Here is a 20,040-nt window from a genome sequence, read left to right on the forward strand (position 1 = left end):
GATAAAAACCATAAAAACAGACATGAATTGCTGTTGACATCCATAAATGTGAGAAAGTTCCTGTTATTCAAATTCTCACTGATAAAAACCATAAAAACAGACATGAATTGCTGTTGACATCCATAAATGTGAGAAAGTTCCTGTTTTTTCAATTCTCACTGACAAAAACCATAAAAACAGACATGAATTGCTGTTGACATCCATGAAAAACATCAAATAAATCGACCAACACACATAACCATCCATGAAAACAGACAGAAATGTGACAAAATTCATGTTTTTCAAGTGAGAAAATTCCTGTTTTTTCATTCTCACTGAGAAAACCATAAACCACGTGGTCATGTTCGGAGTATAAGATAGCCTTCTACTACTGAAAACCTACCTCCAGCAAAAATTCTAGAGACGAGTGATCTTGACGATAAAAACTGCAAAAAAATTTCGACCTGATATACTCCAGTTTCTTACAGCCGAAGATTAAAGAGCATGCGTTTTTCCAAGTTCATAAAATACTGCCAACTGAAGAAAGAAAACATAGGATAGACCCCACCAAGTCGACTGGAATGTGCGGAAGGTGTGGAAATCAAATTGAAACACTTGAATATTTAATTCTTCAATGCACAAGCCTAAAAACAGAATTAGAAGATTTGAAACAACTGTTAAGTAGTAAAATACAAGAAAATGAGGAACTGGTCAACGCAGAAAAGATTGTAGAATTAAAATTATGCATGGAAACCAATCAAACGAAAAAAACACGAAGATTTGACATACATTTTCACACATTTCAGCTATTATGTTTGGAAAGCGAAAATGAAAGATACGAACCCAACAGAGTTAATGAAAAAGGTAAGAGTTCAGTGGGATAGGCTAGTAAATATAAGGAAAGGCAAAAAGAAAGGAAAAAAGTGAAGGTGTATAGAAGAGAGTAAAAAAAAGAAAAGGGGAGGAGAAAGAAAGAAAAAAGAGGAAAAAAAGAAGGAAGGGAAAAAGAAGAAAAAAAAGAAAAGGAAAAGAAAGAGAGAAAAAAAGTTTTTGTAAGAATTTTTAATTAGAAATTGAAATGTTGTTACTTAAAAAAGGAATAAAACAATGATAAAGAAATAATTATTGAAATTGGTATAAAGATAAATTTTTAAAGTGAATTGAGTAAGTTTTAAAAGTAGGATAAAGATAAAGTTTAAAGAGAATTGAGCAGCCAAAGGGGAAAAATAAGATTAGTAATAAAGGCAAATGAAATGAAGCGAAGGGATAATGAGACATTCTACCTATTAGTAATTTTTTTTTAAAGGTAGAGTTTTTCATTTCTTTCTCTTTTTTTATATTGTTATTTGGGGGGAGGGGGGTTAAGGGAAAGAATCCCTCGGGTGAAATAGAGGTTGAGAAACATAGCTTTGAACGGTGTAATTGAAGGTCACTATGGAAAGGGTGCCCTAAGGGGGAAGGGCAGCCTGAGATACTGGATTAACATAAAATGTTAGTTATTTCTGAAATGTAATATACCTCTATTTTTATAACTTGATATATTTTGGAATGCTCAATTTTATATAAATTTAATATATGGATTTTTTTGAAGAAGTTTTTTTTAAGAAAAGAGTAGGTGACATTAAATAAATTATGAGATATTTTTAAAGAAAATTTGAAAGTCACCGAGAGGAGAGGAGGTAGGAATAAAAAAAAAAAAAAAAAAAAGAAAAAAAAAAGAGGCAGATAGATTAAAAATGGAACGCAGTAATAATGAGAATGTTTTAATAAAAGTAATATTCAGAAACTATCTTTAAGATCATGTCAAAATTTATATTTAGCTCTAATCAACGTGAAAGGCAAAGTATTTGGTACCGGTCATAATGATTCCAGAACTTAATGCTGCTTGGAAAATATGGAAAATATGTCTGTGTCGATTAGACATGGTAAAATTTGAACTCAATCTTATAACAACACAAAATGCAGAATTCACCAAATATCTCGGAGTCGCAACATTCTGAGCTATGTAGGGGTCTTAAAAAAGGTACAGTTCTGGTAACCCTAACATGCTAGTTACTTAGTTTAAATTTTCGGGATAAGTGTAATATGTTGCCTTCCAGGGATTTTTGTATAGCAGGTATCCATCTTCATTTATCTCCTTTGTAAGGGTGCTTTTGTATTGATGTCCCTTCTATAAGTAGTTTTTGTGTAATTAGGTGCGTAAACCCGTAATCTACTTTACACCTTGTAAAAGTATGTTTATACTCCCATAAAATATTTCCGATTTGGGTTTTAATATTTATTTGGTAAATGAACAAAGTCAGATTGCCCTAGAAATTCAGTCTTTGATATTCCATAGTCTTCTTGTTTTTGTAATTTCCTTGCAAATTGCTTTTGACTAGACAGATTTATGCTTAATTCTGGACCGTTCCAGGATGTTATATCTGTATTTTAAATTTCGTCCACAATCCCTAAGGTTCCTTTATTTAACTTTACTTTTTAATTGCTGAAATTGGATAATTTCCGATATGCTGTTGCTTTATCAATTTTTATTCTCTGGCTTTTTACGAAAACCAGTAAATAAGTAAGTAAGTTCCTACAAAAACAAAGGAAATCTTTTTGGGTGTAGTCTCCTATTATGACATCGATTGTTTTGAATTCACTCCCTCGAGCATCGGAGATTGAACTATGGAGAGTAAAACTTGAACTGTGGTTCCTTCTTTCTGTAAACTATATTCAAGGATTTCATTACCATTTTGTGATAATGCACATATTGGTCTGCTGTCTGAGTTGGGTTTGGCTACGGTAATATTATTAGTTATGGATCTCGCAGAATTCCATATTTCCTTATCCTGTTCACTTCTAAAGCGCACGGGAAAGATACCTGTTTACATACTATTGTTCTTTACAGTATCGTCCGCGTCTCCTATTTTAATATCTAGGGGACATTTTCCTAAAATTGTAAGCTTATGACCTTTAACCGAGGTTAGAGTATTTTGACATTTAAGAATTTGATTCCTCACATTACTTGGAATATTTAAAAAAAAAAATTCTCTCCAATTAAAGAAGTAGAAGCGTCTGTGTCGATTAGACATGGTAAAATTTGAAAACGCTCAATCTTAAAACAACACAAAATGTGGAATTCACCAAATCTCTCGGAGTCGCAACATTCTAAGCTATGTAGGAGTCTAAAAGAGTTACCGTTCTGGCAACTCTCACAAGCCAGTTACTTAGTTTAAATTTTCGCTAAGATTTGGTCAAAAATCCTGGGAAGCCATTTCATTACCATTTTGTGATAATGCACATATTGGCCTAATATCTGAGTTGGGTTTGGCTATGGATCTCGCAGAATTCCATATTTTCTTATCCTGTGCACTCCTAAAACGCATGGGAAAGGTACCTGCTTACATACTATTGTTCTTACAGTATCGTCCGCTTCTCCTGTTTTAATATCTAGGGGATATTCTCCTAAAATTGTAAGCTTATGACCTGTAACCGAGGTTAGAGTATTTCGACATTTAAGAGTTTGATTCTACACATTACTTGGAATATTTCTAAAAAAAAATCTCTCCAATTAAAGAAGTAGAAGCGTCTGTGTTGATTAGACATGGTAAAATTTGAAAACGCTCAATCTTAAAACAACACAAAATGCGGAATTCACCAAATCTCTCGGAGTTGCAACATTCTGAGCTATGTAGGGGTCTTAAAAGAGGTACAGTTCTGGCAACCCTAACAAACTAGTTACTTAGTTTAAATTTTCGCTAAGATTTGGCCAAAAATCCTGGGAAGTCCCAAGATTCTTCAGTTGCAGTTGTTTGGCATTGGGCATGATTTTCTGCCTGGTTTCTTTGTACAAATTCGGTAATTTTTCGACTTCCTTTCTTTCCTGTATGTCTTCCTGTGGCTGGTGTTGCCACCTATAAGTTGGCCTATGGCTTTATAAATTCCCCCCTCCTCCCCTGTGGTCGAAACTAGTCTTAACTACTATGCGTTTAAACTATGTTTTGTATCTTTGTACGATATTTTACCGACCGCGTAGTGGCTTAGCCTGCCACAGTAATAAAAGTTTAATGTTTTTCTACATTCACAATCATGAATTGTAATTTGCCGTTCCCATCTGGGTCTGCAGTGGTTTCTATATGAGTAGTATCGTATCAATTACTTTCACAAGTGATTACATAATGCCACCAAACACTCTATATTATGGACCTATAAAACGACCAAACACGCAATATTTGGACCAAACAGGTTTCTGGTTAAAAAAAAAAAAAAAAAAATAAAGAAAAAAAAAGACTATAAGGAATATACATCAGAATATGCGTATCCAACTGCCAATGCACGGTTTTTTTTTGTTTTTTTTAATTACAGTATAAATATTTTATGGTCTAAACAATAAATTGGTGCTGTTAGCCATACTCCTTTTACTTTTTGCACGTTTTGAGTTTGACTAGGCTATCTATTGCAATTTCTGTTAGTTCTGGGTTTCATTTATCTGTTAATGGTGATTTGTGAGTTTTACACTTGGAAGATAAGAAAAACAAACTCGTAGAATTTGACAACGCTTTTGTCAGTAAAAACTGAAACGATTTAGAATGTGTTGCTTCTCAAAGCCAACTATCTTTTCATAGGATAGCCAAACCTTCTTAAACTTTTTGGTGCCATTTGTTTTAGCTTAATTTTGATGATTGTTTACCTAAATTTTTTTGCCAAAAATTACAGAAGTTCATATGGAAGTATTTTTAACACAAATGGATTTGTGTTTTTTCAGGTTTTGAAGATACTTATGGAGGATAAATTCCTCTTTCTTCCTTGCCTTAGCGCTTTTGAACGAAACTAAGAAAAAAACTCAAATAAAAGTTTCAAATTTAGAAACCTCATTTTCCCCTGAGGGGGGGGGGTATTTTCCGCGAGGGTATTTTCCAAGGAGGGGGTATTTTCCGCGGGGGCTATTTTCCGGGGGGGGCTATTTGTCGTGGGGGAGGGTATTTTCGAGGGGGTTAAACACCCCCCCCCCGCATTCACTATATTCATTTATGTTATTTTACTGTATTCATGGCCGTATATTTGACTTTAAAATACACTTATTTATCTATCTATCTAATATGCAGAATAATTGTACCAAAAAACATTTTGCCTGCAGACCCACTATGCTTACCGCCCATGCAGACCCCCCCCCCCTAATGTGCAAATATATAGCGCAAATTTATTTATAAAGTAACGAAGAAACTAACAAAAAAATCGGTGTGTTCTCGAATTTTACACAGCTTAAACTTGATCGAGTGGTGCATAATACACAAGTACCAAAATTCTTTCCCCCTACTGAAGTAAAAAATAAAACTCAAATAAAATTCTGAAATTTAGAAAGCCTTATTTTCCACAGGGGGGGGGTATTTTCCGGGGGTTATTTTCCGCGGGGGGTATTTTCCAGGGTTTTTTTCCGCGGGGAGGGGGTATTTTCCGCGAGGGGGGGGGGTATTTTTGCGGGGGGGAGGGTATTTTCCGGGGGGTATTCGCCGAGGGAGGGGGGGTAAACGCCAGGCACCATCTTTTATCCATAATATCACAAATCAGGTTTGTAAACAGGCTGTGATAATCGCTAGAAACAGAATTCTTGCCCGATCTAATTTTTGATTCGTCTTTTAAATATTTGGCTTGCTGTTTGCTGAATAATTTTTCTCTGTCGATATACCTTACTTCAATGGATTAGTTCTTGTTTGATATATACCTTTTCTTCTTTTCACTTTTTTTCTGAGCGTTAAAAACGGCTTAGCAGAGGTCTTTGCCGATATGTCTATTTTTTATTTTCGTTTTTTTCCAGAGGCTGAAAATCAGTAGTATAGCTATAACGATTACAAACGGGGTGTCTCCCCATATAGCTATAACGATTACAAGCGGGGTGTCTCCCTATATAGCTATAACGATTACAAGCGCACAGTCCCACCATATATCTATAATGCTTTCAAGCGCACAGTACACCCGCCAATACAAGCAGACAGTGTAATGACCGGATTCAACTATTGTGAAAATTCGTGCTGATCTCTGTTCAATGTGCGTGATGTTTTCATGGTAGTGATTCGTTTCCTTTGTATGAAATTGTGAAATTATTTCTGTAATTTAATTTGTTAGGTGTGGTTGACTTAAGTTTAACCTTGGACACGGATATAAAAACTCCGACAATGAATTTTATCAGTTCAGAATTGGCAGTTGAAATATAATGATGCATTCAAACAAAAGGAATATTGACGGAAGCTACACGCAAGAAATAAGTTATTCTTTTTTATTCATAGTGGGTAAAGAAATTAATTCTACTAAAATTTATACAGACCCTATTATAGTTAACAGGTTTTTAAATATTTTTTGAACCTGGATCTCCAGAGGTCGGTAAAGAGCAATATAAAAACAAGAAAAAAGTATGTAAACACTGCATTTAAATGGCTTGCGAGCTTAGCACATGATTTAAATCTTGCCTATTTTGTATTCCGGCCCAAAGTTCCCCACATTCATTCCCCACCGGCCCAAAGTGCCACAATCGTCCCCCCTCCCTCCAACTCCCTCCAACCCCCCCCCCACCCCCTCAAAATACCAAAACCATAGGTTACGTTAGGTTAGCCTATGTACGCGCGCGTACATAGGCTAACCTAACCCAACCTTACCTGTGGTTTTGGTATTTCTGTGCAATAATGTGGAATTTGGTAACATGTGTGTATGTTTGTGTGTGTTTGTTTGTGTGTGTGTGTGTGTTTGTGTGTGTGTTCCAACTCTTGCATTTCAAGGCAAGAAATCCAAAATGAACTTTGAAAAATCAAGACAATGTAACTGTTACAAGGTAAATCATGACAAAACACTACTGAAATATTTCAGCTCTTGCATTTCACAAAAGAAATTCAAAATGAACTTTGAAAAATCAAGAGAATGTAACTGTGACAAGGTAAACCACGACAAAAACACTACTGAAATATTCCCACTCTTGCATTTCAACAAAAGAAATCCAAAAATGAAGTTTGAAAAATTAAGATAATGTAATTGTGATACGGTAAACCAATACAAAACACTACTGAAATAATTCAACTCTAGGATTTTACGAAATATAACCAAGATGATATTTGAAAAATCAAGAGAATGTAACAGTGACAAGGTTAAACATGATACAAAAACTACTGAAATAAACCAAGTGTTACATTTCGACAACAAAAATCCAAAAATGAACTTCTAAAAATTCAGGGAATGTAAAAGTGATAAGGTAAACCGCGACAAGACACTACTGTAATATTCCAACTCTTGCATTTCAACGAAAGAAATCCAAAATGAACTTAAAAAAATCAAGAGAATGTAAGTGTGACAAGGTAAACCACAACAAAACACTACTGAAATAATCCAGCTCTTGTATTTCAATGAAAGAAATTCAAAATTAATTTTGAAAAATCATGAGAATGTAACTGTGACAAGGTAAATCATGACAAAGCACTACTGAAATATTCCAACTCTTGCATTTCACGAAAGAAATTCAAAATGAACTTTGAAAAATCAAGAGAATGTAACCGTGACAAGGTAAAGCACAACAAAACACTACTGAAATATTCCAACTCTTGTATTTCAACGAAAGAAATTCAAAATGAACTTTGAAAAATCAAGAGAATGTAACTGTGGCATGGTAAACCATGACTAAACACTACTAAAATATTCCTACTCCTGCATTTCAACGAAAGAAATCCAAAATGAACTTTGAAAAATCAAGAGAATGTAACTGTGAGATGGTAAACCACGACAAAACACTACTGAAATATTCCAACTCTTGCATTTCAATGAAAGAAATACAAAATGAACTTTGAAAAATCAAGAGAATGTAACTGTGGCAAGGTAAACCATGACAAAACACTAATGAAATATTCCATCTCTTGCATTTCAACGAAATAAATTAAAAATGAACTTTGAAAAATCAAGAGAATGTAACTGTGGAAAGGTAAACCATGAGAAAACACTACTGAAATATTCCAACTCTTGCATTTCAAAGAAAGAAATTCAAAATGAACTTTGAAAAATCAAGAGAATGTAACTACGACAAGGTAAACCATAACATAACACTAGTGAAATATTCCAACTCTTGCATTTCAACGAAAGAAATCCAAAATGAACTTTGAAAAATCAAGAGAATGTAACTGTGACAAGGTAAACCAGGACATAACACTACTGAAATATTCTAACTCTTGCATTTAAATGAAAGAAATTTAAAATGAACTTTGAAAGATCAAGAGAATGTAATTGTGAAAAGGTAAACCACGATAAAACACTACTGAAATATTCCAACTCTTGCATTTCACGAAAGAAATTCAAGATGAACTTTGAAAAATCTAGGGCATGTAACTGTGATATGGTAAACCATGCCAAAACACTACTGAAATATTCCAACTCTTGCATTTCACGAAAGTACTCCAAAATTAACTTTGAAAAATCAGGAGGATGTAACTGTGACAATGTAAATCACAACAAAACACTACTGAAATATTCCAACTCTTGCATTTCAACGAAAAAAATCCAAAATGAACTTTTAAAAATCAAGAGAATGTAACAGTGACAAGGTAAAGCACCCCAAGATACTACTGAAATATTCCAACTCTTGCATTTCAACGAAAGAAATTTAAAATTAACTTTGAAAAATCAAGAGAATGTAAAAATCAAAAATTAACTTTGAAAAATCAAGGGAATGTAACTGTGACAAGCTAAACCACGAAAAAACACTACTGAAATATTCCAACTCTTGCATTTCAAGGAAAGAAATCCAAAATGAACTTTGAAAAATCAAGAGAATGTAACTGTGACAGGGTAAACCATGACAAAACACTACTGAAATATTCCAACTCTTGCATTTCAAGGAAAGAAATCCAAAATGAACTTTGAAAAATCAAGAGAATGTAACTGTGACAAGGTAAAGCACAACAAAACACTTCTGAAATATTCCAACTCTTGCATTTCATGAAAGAAATTCAATATGAACTTTGAAAAATCAAGAGAATGTAACTGTGACAAGGTAAACCACGACAAAACACAAATGAAATATTCCAACTCTTGCATTTCAACGAAAGAAATCCAAATTAACTTTGAAAAATCAAGAGAATGTAACTGTGACAAGGTAAAGCACAACAAGACACTACTGAAATAATCCAATTCTTGCATTTCAACGAAAGAAATTCAAAATGAACTTTGAAAAATTAAGAGAATGTAACTGTGACATGGTAAACCACGACAAAACACTACTGAAATATTCCAACTCTTGCATTTCAATGAAAGAAATTCAAAAATGAACTTTGAAAAATCAAGAGAATGTAACTGTGACAAGGTAAACCACGATAAAACCGTGTAACCGTGACAAGATAAACCATAATAAAACACTACTGAAATAGGCGGGTGTATTGTGGCACTTTGGGCCGGTGGAGAACGAATGTGGGGAACTTTGGGCCGGAATAAAAAATAGGTATGATTTAACTCATGTGCCAAGCTTGCAAGCCATTTAAATGCAGTGTTTACATACTTTTTTTCATGTTTTGAAATTGCTCTTTACCGACCTCTGGAGATCCAGCTTCAAAAAATATTTAACAATCTGTTAACTATAATAGGGTCTGTATAAATTTTAGTAGAATTAATTTCTTTGCCCACTATCAATATAAAAGAATAACTTACTTCTTGCGTGCAGCTTTCGTCAATATTCCTTTTGTTTGAAAGCATCATTATATTTCAAATGCCAATTCTGAACTGATAAAATAATTCATTGTCGGAGTTTTTATATCCGTGTTCAAGGTTAAACATAAGTCAATCACACCTAACAAATTAAATTACAGAAAGAATTTCACAATTTCATAGAAAGGAAACGGATCACTACCATGAAAACATCACGCACTTTGAACAGAGATCAGCACGAATTTTCACGGTAGTTGTATCCGGTCATTACACTGTCTCCTTGTATTGGCGGGTGTACTGTGCGCTTGAAAGCATTATAGATATATGGTGGGACTGTGCTCTTGTAATCGTTATTGCTATATGGGGAGACACCCCGCTTGTAATCGTTATAGCTATATCGGGAGACACCCCGCTTGTAATCGTTACAGCTATACTACTAAAATCACCCTTACTGGATTTCTTAATTATTTCTTTTTTTTCTTCGCATGCTTTGTTTTTTTTTTGTTTTTTTTGTCGGATGGCATCAAAAGAATGTGCTTTAGCATAAAGAGGGGGAATTGAGGGAGGTGGAAAATTCATCGAAGTTGTACTTTTTTATCCTACTCACACACAACTGGATTATCTTACACAAAAGCAATATGGACGTTTAATCACAATTTCTTAAGACAAAAATAAAACTTATTCAAATTTACTTTAAACAATACGATTATTTCTTCAAGTGTTTTGAAAGCCGATAGGGAAGTAAAATTCTATTTCGTACCAACTTATTTTATTGGTTACATTCTAAAATATTTTCAGGACAGAAATTAACTATTTAACACTCAATGTAAAGAATATGGTGTTTAGGCAGACTAGAGTCTTTTTTACTTACAGGATGATTAATGTTCGTTTTCGGTTTTGATTTCACTACAATGGGACTCTTTCAACCCCTCAATTCTCTTGCAAATCAAGTTGGAAATTCCAACAGAGGGCGGAGGAAACATATTCTCGAATAGAACCATTTCATGACTCACGCCTCCCATTCACGCTCCCAATTTTTGTATTAGCCAATAGATAAAAAGAGGAAGCAAATAGGCTAACAGGAAATTCGGTAGTCTCTAAAATAAAGAGATCAGACTTGGTGTTTTCCGGTATTTTCTCACAAAGCTGACAAGTAGAGATGATTTTGAGCATAGTACTGTCACCACAGCATACACTACAGTGTGGTTTATGTTTTACAATATTTTGTGAATAGACATTTCTACTAAACAATTGTAATATCTTATTAATTGGTAAATAGCTTACCTGTACAGCAGATTTTAGGTTAGGCAGCCGTTTTTTAATTTCTGATTCCATTGCGGCACTCATTATTCCACCCCCAAAAAGCACAACTTGAAGACTTGAAAGATCGTATTTTGCAGATAAGGGGTTTTTAACCATACTTATCAGCATTGCAGGTAATGTTGCCATTGCTATTGTCTGTAAAAGATAAAAAATTAACAAAGAGAGGATGTACAGGGACGCACACAGGATTAGAGACTTTTTCCCTCTCCTGAGCCTTCGATGGCTTAAAAATTTTGGAATTTCTAATACTTTCTACATAATTTGCCCATTTTGTGTTGTTCTATCCTTGCCCCTTTACAAAATACGGGGCCCCATCTAAAACTTCAGCATACGCAACTGAAAAAAAAATTCAATTTTAATTATTAACATAAATATTTATTCATTTATTTATTGTTACCACAGCGCGAAAAGCTTTCGCTTGTCACGAAAAATTTAAATTCAAGATGCCGTGTTATCTATGCTAACACTGTGGATGATAAATACTTACTTACTTGCTTACTTGTGGCGGGAATCAGGCGCTTCCACCTCGCCCGGCATCGATGATCTTGGAGACCCTTTTGGACCATGTTGAGCGATCTTCTGCCAGCTGCTCTGCAAAAGTAAGCCACTGAGTTGACCATCTGTGTCCGAACTTTCTGAATCCCCCGATAGGTTCAAGGTCTGATTTGGCCAGGTTCCACCAGTTTTTCCTCTGTCCTCCTTGGCGTCTCTTCCATGAGCTAATAGGCTCGACTAGAAGTATTTGGTGAGGCAGGTATTCTGGCGGCTTCCGTAAAACATGGCCCAACCATTTCAAACGGCGTTCTTTAATAGTGAGCGCAACATCTCTCTGAATATTGCACATTCGACGTAGATCCGTGCTGGAGATACGGTCACGCAGCTGTATTCTGAGAATTCTTCGCAGACAGGTATGCTCAAACACCTTCAGTGTATTCTCATGCTGTAGTTTTACCGACAATGTTTCGCATCCGTAAAGGAGAACGGTGTGGACTAGTGCCATGTAGATTCGAACTTTCGTTCGGACACTGACTTTGCGGCGATTCCATAAGGGTTTCCGAAGGGAGGCAAAGACTGTCTGTGCTTTCTGTATTCTCTGTTGGATATCAGCGTCGGAGGATCCGTCAATACATATTTGGGAGCCTAAGTATGTGAAACAGTTGACTTTTTCCAGTTGAACTTGATTGACAGTTAGTGTGAATGGTCCTGTGTCGTGGTTAACCCTACACAGGCAATTGTTGTAAAAAAACAAATCTGTACTTTTCGAGCTTGGACTGCCATCTTGCTGTAAAAAAAATACTGCTTTTATCAACATCTTTCGTTGGGGCTGAAAGATGGCAGTCGATTGATACCTTCGGGGAGCTGCTGTGTGACATGTGGCCTAAACAGTGAGTCCCAAACCAAGCGATAAGAAAAACGAATAAAAAGGTAGGCAATTTCTAAGCTAGAAACTGGAAACAAAACGAAAAGGTGGGAGATTCCTTGCATGTCATATGCGTATAAAATATTTACCGTTTAGAATTACTGTAGTTGAAATTCACGAAATAAGCAAGAATTTGGATCAGTAGCAAGATAAACTTCCTCCTGTTGTAAAAATACAACATCGGACGATCGTGGCTCAAAATTATGAAACAAACAACTAAATAAGAAAATAAAAAGGGTGTAGAAAACAATATAATTTTACATCAGTTATTATGTAGGAGGAGTCCCTCCTACATAGTAGCTCAAAGCACCCCTCAGGAATGGTGGATCATTGAGTAGACAGGGTGTTTCATATGTCTAATTTTTGTTTTCTTTCTAGATGGCGGAATCTTACGACAGACTAAGAAAACGAGCTCAAAATCGCCAAATTGACGCAGAAGAGGCGACCAAGTATATTTTTGACATTCGAGAAGACATGTTGTCTGATTTGTCCGACGATGATGATGACAATGATCCAGACTTCCTGTCTCCAGAAGATCTTATCGATGATCCTGATGCAGACTTGTTGCCTCTACTGGACAATCTCCACTTCTTCTTGGAACAGGATGACATGGAGGCTAACACTGAACCCAGTGACGATGACTCGGGGGAAACTCCACCCTCCAGTCAGCAACAGCAACCGGTAACAACAAGTACTGGAAAATCAAAGAAGAAATCAAAAGTCCAAGAAAAATTCGACTGGAGAAAAGCAGAGATAGAAAAAGTTGATCTGTCTTGGAAAGGAGAGCCTCGCCAAGTTCTGGGCATCTTGGAGACTCCACTGAAATACTTCCAAAAATTCTTTGACGATGAACTTCTTGAGCTGATAGTTGAACAAAGTAACGTCTTTGCACTTCAAACTGAGGGATGCAACCTCTGCCTCACTGCCGAAGAGCTAAAAGTTTTCATGAGCATTATTCTATTATTTGGAGTGATAAAAGTTCCCTATTATCGAATGCACTGGGAAGCAGCCACCAGATACCCTCAAATTGCTGACAAGATGGGCCGACAAAGGTTTGACAAGATCAAACGTTTTCTTCATTTCAACGACAACAATAAAGCTAAGAAACCTGGAGAACAAGGATTTGACAAGCTATACAAGATTCGACCCGTCCTGAGTCATATCCGTTCCAATTTTCTGGAAGTCAGCCCCGAAGAACACCTTTCAATTGACGAGCAAATGATTCCTTTCAAGGGGCGAAGCAACTTGAGACAATATCTACCGAAAAAGCCGACGAAGTGGGGAATAAAAGTGTTCACAAGAGCTGGTGTGTCAGGTTTTGTATATGATTTTGAAGTTTACCAAGGTAAGGGCACTCTTGTTGAAGATGACATAGAGCCAGATATTGGAGTCGGAGGCCACATAGTTTTACGTCTGATGAGTACCTTGCCAGAGAAAATGAAGTACAATATTTACTTTGACAACTGGTTATTGAGCTTGAAACTAATGAGTTTGCTCAAAATTAAAGGATTCTCTTGTATTGGTACGTTGAACAAAGCGCGACTGAAGAGCTGCCCGCTCCTCACAGATGGTGAAATGAAGAAACGAGAGAGAGGAACGTCAGATTACAGGACTGACATTCATTTTGGCGTTATTGTAGTGAAATGGTTAGATAACAACACGGTTTGCTTGGCTTCAACGTATGCAGGAATAACGCCACAGGATACGTGCAGACGCTGGAACATAAAGGATATATCCAGGGTTGAAGTTTCAATGCCAGCCATTGTTTATGAGTAGAACCATTATATGGGTGGTATAGATTTAGTAGACATTCTGGCGGAGATGTGCCGAACTAATCTTCGGACACGAAAATGGTATATGAGAATCTTCTGGTGGCTTATTGACACAGCAGTCTGCAATAGCTGGCTTCTTTTCAGGTCAGACGTCAAAGCGCTGATTTCAAGGACAGACGAACCGATGATCTTGAGAGCCTTCAGGTCTGAAGTTGCTGCAGGGTTGTATGCCTCGGCGCGTGTGATACCCCAACGTAAACGTGGTAGACCATCCGCAGATGTTGAAGATAGTCCCAGCCCCATTCGAAGTCGCAATCGAATCCGACCGGCAATATCTGCTCAAGCCGATGGACTTGATCACTGGCCAAAAAAGACTGAAAAGCAGAGCCGCTGCAAAGAGTGCAAATCGGGATATACCACTTTTGAATGCGAAAAATGTGACCTTCCACTGTGCCTTACTGCCAAAAACAATTGTTTTAAAGCCTTCCACACCAAGTGAAAATGCCCCATTTTTATATATTCGAGAGGCTAATGTCGTATTTTTACAACATGGTCTAAAATTGACAATTTTGAATAAATCATGCAAAAATAAAATTTTTCGTCAATAGTCTGACCTAGAGATTACATGGGAAGCGTTGTAGATTTTTCCTGGTATTCGTTCATATAGTGGCCTGTCAAGGGTTAATTGCCAGGAATTTCGTTTTCTCTGTGCTGACTTTCAAGCCGATCAGGTCTGCCCAGGCCACCACGTTGTCAAGCATGTTTTGAGCTTCTACGGGTTCTGACAGGAGGCCAACATCATCCGCATAATCGAGGTCAGTCAGTGAGAGATTCTGTCCGATCTGAACTCCTGGATAGGACGACAGTGCATTTTCAAGCACCCAATCGACGCAATAATTGAACAGAGTCGGAGAGAGGACGCACCCTTGTTTTACTCTGAACTCAACCAGGAATTCTTCAGTTTCTTCACCGTAGACTCGAACTCGGCTCACTGACGCGTCATAGTATGCCTTCATCAGTTCAACAAACTTCAGTGGCATTCCATCAGTCTCTAGGATCTTCCAAAGTTTCTGGCGAGTGACAGAGTCGAAGGCGGCAATGAAGTCCAGGAACATCAAGATCAGGGGTAGATTGTACCTTTCAAAGTGCTGGATAATGAGGCGAAAAATGAAGATATTATAAGTACAGCCTCTACCTGGCCGAAAGCCGGCTTGATTTTCTCGGGTTCTTTCCTCCCTTGCCCCTTTGAAGCGGTTCAAGAGTATAATCCCGAATATTTTGACCGCAATGTCTATAAGACTTATTCCGCGGTAATTTTTGCATTCGGTTTTATCTCCTTTCTTATAGAAGGGGAGAATGACTGATGTCTTCCAATCTTTTGGGAAAGAATTGGTCCTCCACACTTCTTCGAGAATGCCATGGAGCTGTTCAGTAGTGACCTCAGGGCATTGTTTGTACACTTCCGGGGGGAGGCCGTCTTCACCTGGGGCTTTGTGGTTCTTCAGGGTCTTGATCGCTTTTAGTATTTCGGCTCTGGTCGGTGTATCCAGCTCGACGTCGTAGGGTTCTTTAGAAACGGCAGGTGGGAAAGCATCAGGGGCGGACGATGGGGATGGGTTTAGGAGGATCTGAAAGTGATCCTTCCATCTTGCTAAGCGCTCCTTCTGACAACTGATGATTTTTCCTGATCTGTCTTTGACTATTTCTGAGACAGCATTGACTATTTCCCCGCCCCTATCCTACAAGCACCGATCAATTGATTGTACGAGGGAGCAGGGTTGCCAACGTGCACAGTTTCGTGCACTCTTATTTTCCTTGCACTCTTTCACTTCACGGATTGGGTTTGCACTCTTTTTGCCCATTATTTGCTCTTTGCACTCTCTTATGAAATGATGATAGAAAAATTATTAAGCGAAATAAAAAATTCAAATTAAATTATTCCAGTACAAAAGATAGAACAGCTAGCTGGTATGGTCTCTGTCATCTCTGCCTAGGCCGTCCCCCAGGCGTCTTTCTGGTATTTTCAACCACTTACGAAGAGGTAGATCAAAGCATAAATAACAAGTGAAAACGTGGTAGATTCAACTTCAATTTTTATAGAAGGAAGTTAAAAGTTATTGGGCACAACCATTCTCCTCGGAAATGGAAAAGTGAGTACGCAACATCCAGTAAGGCAATGGAGAAGCAACTACCAAAACAAACTTTTTCAAAGTCTACTCTCAAACTAATAAAATTCTGCAAAGAATTTAGGCCGGTGCACCATTTTAAAGCGCAATTGATCCATTTCTGCTTGTGATTGCCAATTTTTCTGAAATAAAAATCTTATCTTACGAGCCACGGGTCCAAGAATTTGCTTTGGATGGGACTCAATACAAAAATTACATAAAAGGGTACATTAAGAAAATAAGGGGTAGCCTAAAGTTGTAGTTCAGACACTTCTTGCTATCTTGGAAAGCAGTTTAGTTAGGGGAATGACACTTTCAGAAATGGACAATATTGGAGCCAATTGAAAATGACAATGAAAAATGGGTAAATATTGAGCAGTTCATATTACTGACCTATGAATAAAATGAATAAGATGCCTTTTCTTATACTCTTTCCTAAAATAATAATCGCTTTTGGCGCAAACTCACTTCCCCCCACCGCTATATACTCATTCAGGGTATATTCTACACAAGATATTTCTAGTGTAGAAAATAATCTCTGTTTTACATATGAAGAGAGCATCAACAAATATGTTATTGTTTTAACTTGCCTGTTTTGCAGACTTGCATACTGTACATTGTATGTCAGTTGTATTTTAACCTTTATAAATAAAAAAAACAAGTTTTTTAAACTGAAAGTAAGGAGTGACATTAAAACTTAAAACGAACAGAAATTATTCCGTATATGAAAGGGGCTGTCCCCTCCTCAACGCCTCGCTCTTTACGCTAAAGCTTGACTCTGTCTCACAACTTTTTTTTAATAAAAAACTTTAGCGTAAAGAGCGAGGCGTTGAGGAGGGGACAGCCCCTTTCATATACGGAATAATTTCTGTTTGTTTTAAGTTTTAATGTCGCTCCTTACTTTCAGTTTAAAAAACTTGTTTTTTTTATTTAATTTCTGATCGTTTTTTAGTTAATGCAGCTTTTATTTTGGCTCACCGTCATTGAATAAGTAAACAAAATTTGCATAACATTTCTTTTGCTAAATGGCTGTCTCTAAATTTGGTTCTGACGTAATTTACAAATTAACTTATGCAACGAACTTGTATTCTCGTGTATTTTTCTTCCGGCAAAAAATACAAAGTTGCAGTTATTTGCATATATGAGCTTGAAACCTATGTAGTTGGGTTTTCTGATACGCTGAATCTGACGGTGTGATTTTCATTAAAATTCTTTCACATTTAGGGGATGTTTCCTCCCTCTTTAAAAAATCAGGTAAATTTTCTCAGACTCGTAGCCTTTGATGAGTAATACTAAACTTAATACAAATTTATATATTTAGAATCAGCATTATAAGCCCATTCTTTTGATACATTTATCGACATCAAAATTCCGTTTATAAAAGTTTCGATTACTATTGAGCCGTATCGCTTGTTTTTTTCTTTATTGTTTTTTTTATTACGTATATATTATTACGTATATGAAGGGGGTTCTCCCCTTAGTCAATACCACACTCTTTACGTTAAAAGTTAAAAAAAAAATTTAATTAACAAACCCCTGAATCACAAAGGCCGTTTAATTAGAATAAATAGCTCTTTTGAAAGCACTAAAATAAACTGTAGCGTAAAGAGCGAGGTATTGACTTGGGGGAGAATCCCCTTATATACGTAATAATTTCTGTTCGTTTTAAGCTCTAATGTTGCTTCTTACTTTCAGTTGAAAGAACTTGTTTTTTTTTAATTTAATTTCTGATCGTTTTTTAAATAATGCTTGGAAATCCGGCGCCCCCTTCATAGAAATTTCCCTTGCCCCAAAGAAACATTCTCCACGGCAAGATTCTCCCGAGTAACCCCCTCCTCCAGCCCCCCCCCACCAGAAAAAAATCCTTTCTGGAAATGTCTGTATGCTTCCCAATAACCAATACAATATGTAAGCAAAGGGCAAAGTTCATATCTTGCAGCCCTTCCCCTGGGAACTGTGGGGGATTAAGTCATCCTGAAAGACATATTTATTAGATTTTCGACTATACTGAACAAAATGGCAATCTCAAAATTTTGATCGGGTGACTTTGGGAAAAAAAAATTAGCGTGGGAGGGGGCCTAGTTGCCCTCCATTTTTTTAGTCACTTGAAAAGGGCACTAGAACTTTTAATTTCCGTTCGAATGAGCCCTCCCACGATATTCCTTGACCACTGGGTCGATACGATCAACCCTGGGAAAAAAAAAACAACAAATAAACACGGATCCGTGATCTTTCATCTGGCAAAAAATGCAAAATTCCACATTTTTGTAGATAGGAGCTTTGATACGCTGAATATGATGGTGTGATTTTCATTATGGTTCTATAGCTTTTAGGGGGTCTTTTCCCCTTTTTTCGAAAATCAGTCAAATATTCTCAGGCACGTAACTTTTGATAAGTAGGATTAAACTTGAAGAAACTTATATATTTGAAATCAGCATTAAAATCTCATTCTTTTGATGTATCTATTGGTATCAAAATTTCGTTTTCTACAGTTTCGTTTACCATTGAGCCGGGTCGCTCCATATTTACAGTTAGTTACCACGAACTGTTTGATTGTTCTATAGGGTGTTATGGAGCTTATGATTCTGCAATTTATTATTGAAATACTATACTTACAAGCGAATAAGACATTCGATTTCTTACATATTTTGTAACTCGTTTGATTGCTAGTTTTAATTATTAATTTATCTATATGAGTTACAATCTACACGGAATTTTGTGTGCTGTTTTGAAGGATGCTTCTTCTTCCTTAAAGTTTTTTCAACTGAAAGTAAGAAGCAACATTAAGGATCCGTCTTGCTTCTTCTTCCTTAAAGTTTTTTCAACTGAAAGTAAGAAGCAACATTAAAACTAAAAACGAACAGAAATTATACGTATATAAAGGGGGTTACCCCCTTCTCAACACCTAGCTCTTTACGCTAAGTTTTTTTAGTACTTTTGAAAAAGCTTCTTATTATTCAAATTTAACGACCGTTGGAGTCATTATTAAAGAATTAGGACAAAATTCAAACATTAACGTAAAGAGTGAGGTGTTGAGGAGGGGCACCCCCTTTCATATTCGTAACAATTTCTGTTCGTTTTAAGTTTTAATGTTGCTCCTTACTTTCAGTTGAAAACTCTTGTTTTTTTCTATTTAATTTCTGATCGTTTTTTTACTAATGCCAGGAAATCTGGCCCCACCTCCACGGATAAACCCCCTACCCACAGAAATATCCTCTAGACAATCCAATCTCGGTGAAAATTACTACTACTAACAGCTCACCGCAGCACCAAGCCACCTGAGGCCAACACAGCTACGCACGATCCTCCTCCACCCCAATCTATTCAAAGCCTCCCTTTTTACACCCACCTACGAAGTTCCCATTTCCTTTAAATCTTTCTTTATGACGTCCTCCCACTCCAGACGGGGACGACCTGCTTTCCGTTTAGCCCTAGATGGTTGGCCGAAAAGAACAACCTTCGGCAGTCTGTCATCCTTCATCCGCACAACGTGTCCTAACCACCTCAACCTTTCTTTCATTATAGCCCTAGAGAGCGGTATTGAACCACTTTTTTCGTACAGCCTATTGTTTGAATTATAGTAAGTCAGCCAGGTACCCAAAACAATCCGTAGGCAATTTCTTTGGAAAACATCTAGTAAATCTTCATCCGCTTTTCCGAACGCCCATGCTTCAGAACCATACTTGACCACTGTCAACACTGTAGCTTCGAAAATTCTAATCTCGGTTTG

At 36.7% G+C, this 20,040-nt stretch overlaps 1 protein-coding gene across 1 annotated transcript in view; it reads right to left on the reverse strand.

Annotated features, from left to right (window-relative positions):
- LOC148954268 (uncharacterized) overlaps positions 1-20,040 on the reverse strand; it is a 309,906-nt gene that overhangs the window by 100,000 nt on the left and 189,866 nt on the right. Inside the window, exon 6 of the mRNA XM_089086137.1 lies at positions 10,915-11,088. Within this exon, the coding sequence (XP_088942263.1) occupies positions 10,915-11,088 (174 nt within the window). The remainder of the gene's footprint in view (positions 1-10,914; positions 11,089-20,040) is intronic.

The sequence above is a fragment of the Artemia sp. Qi Xiang Cuo genome, chromosome 3 (assembly GCF_049724085.1).
Source record: "Artemia sp. Qi Xiang Cuo chromosome 3, ASM4972408v1, whole genome shotgun sequence".
In the NCBI taxonomy this organism is placed as follows: domain Eukaryota; kingdom Metazoa; phylum Arthropoda; class Branchiopoda; order Anostraca; family Artemiidae; genus Artemia; species Artemia sp. Qi Xiang Cuo.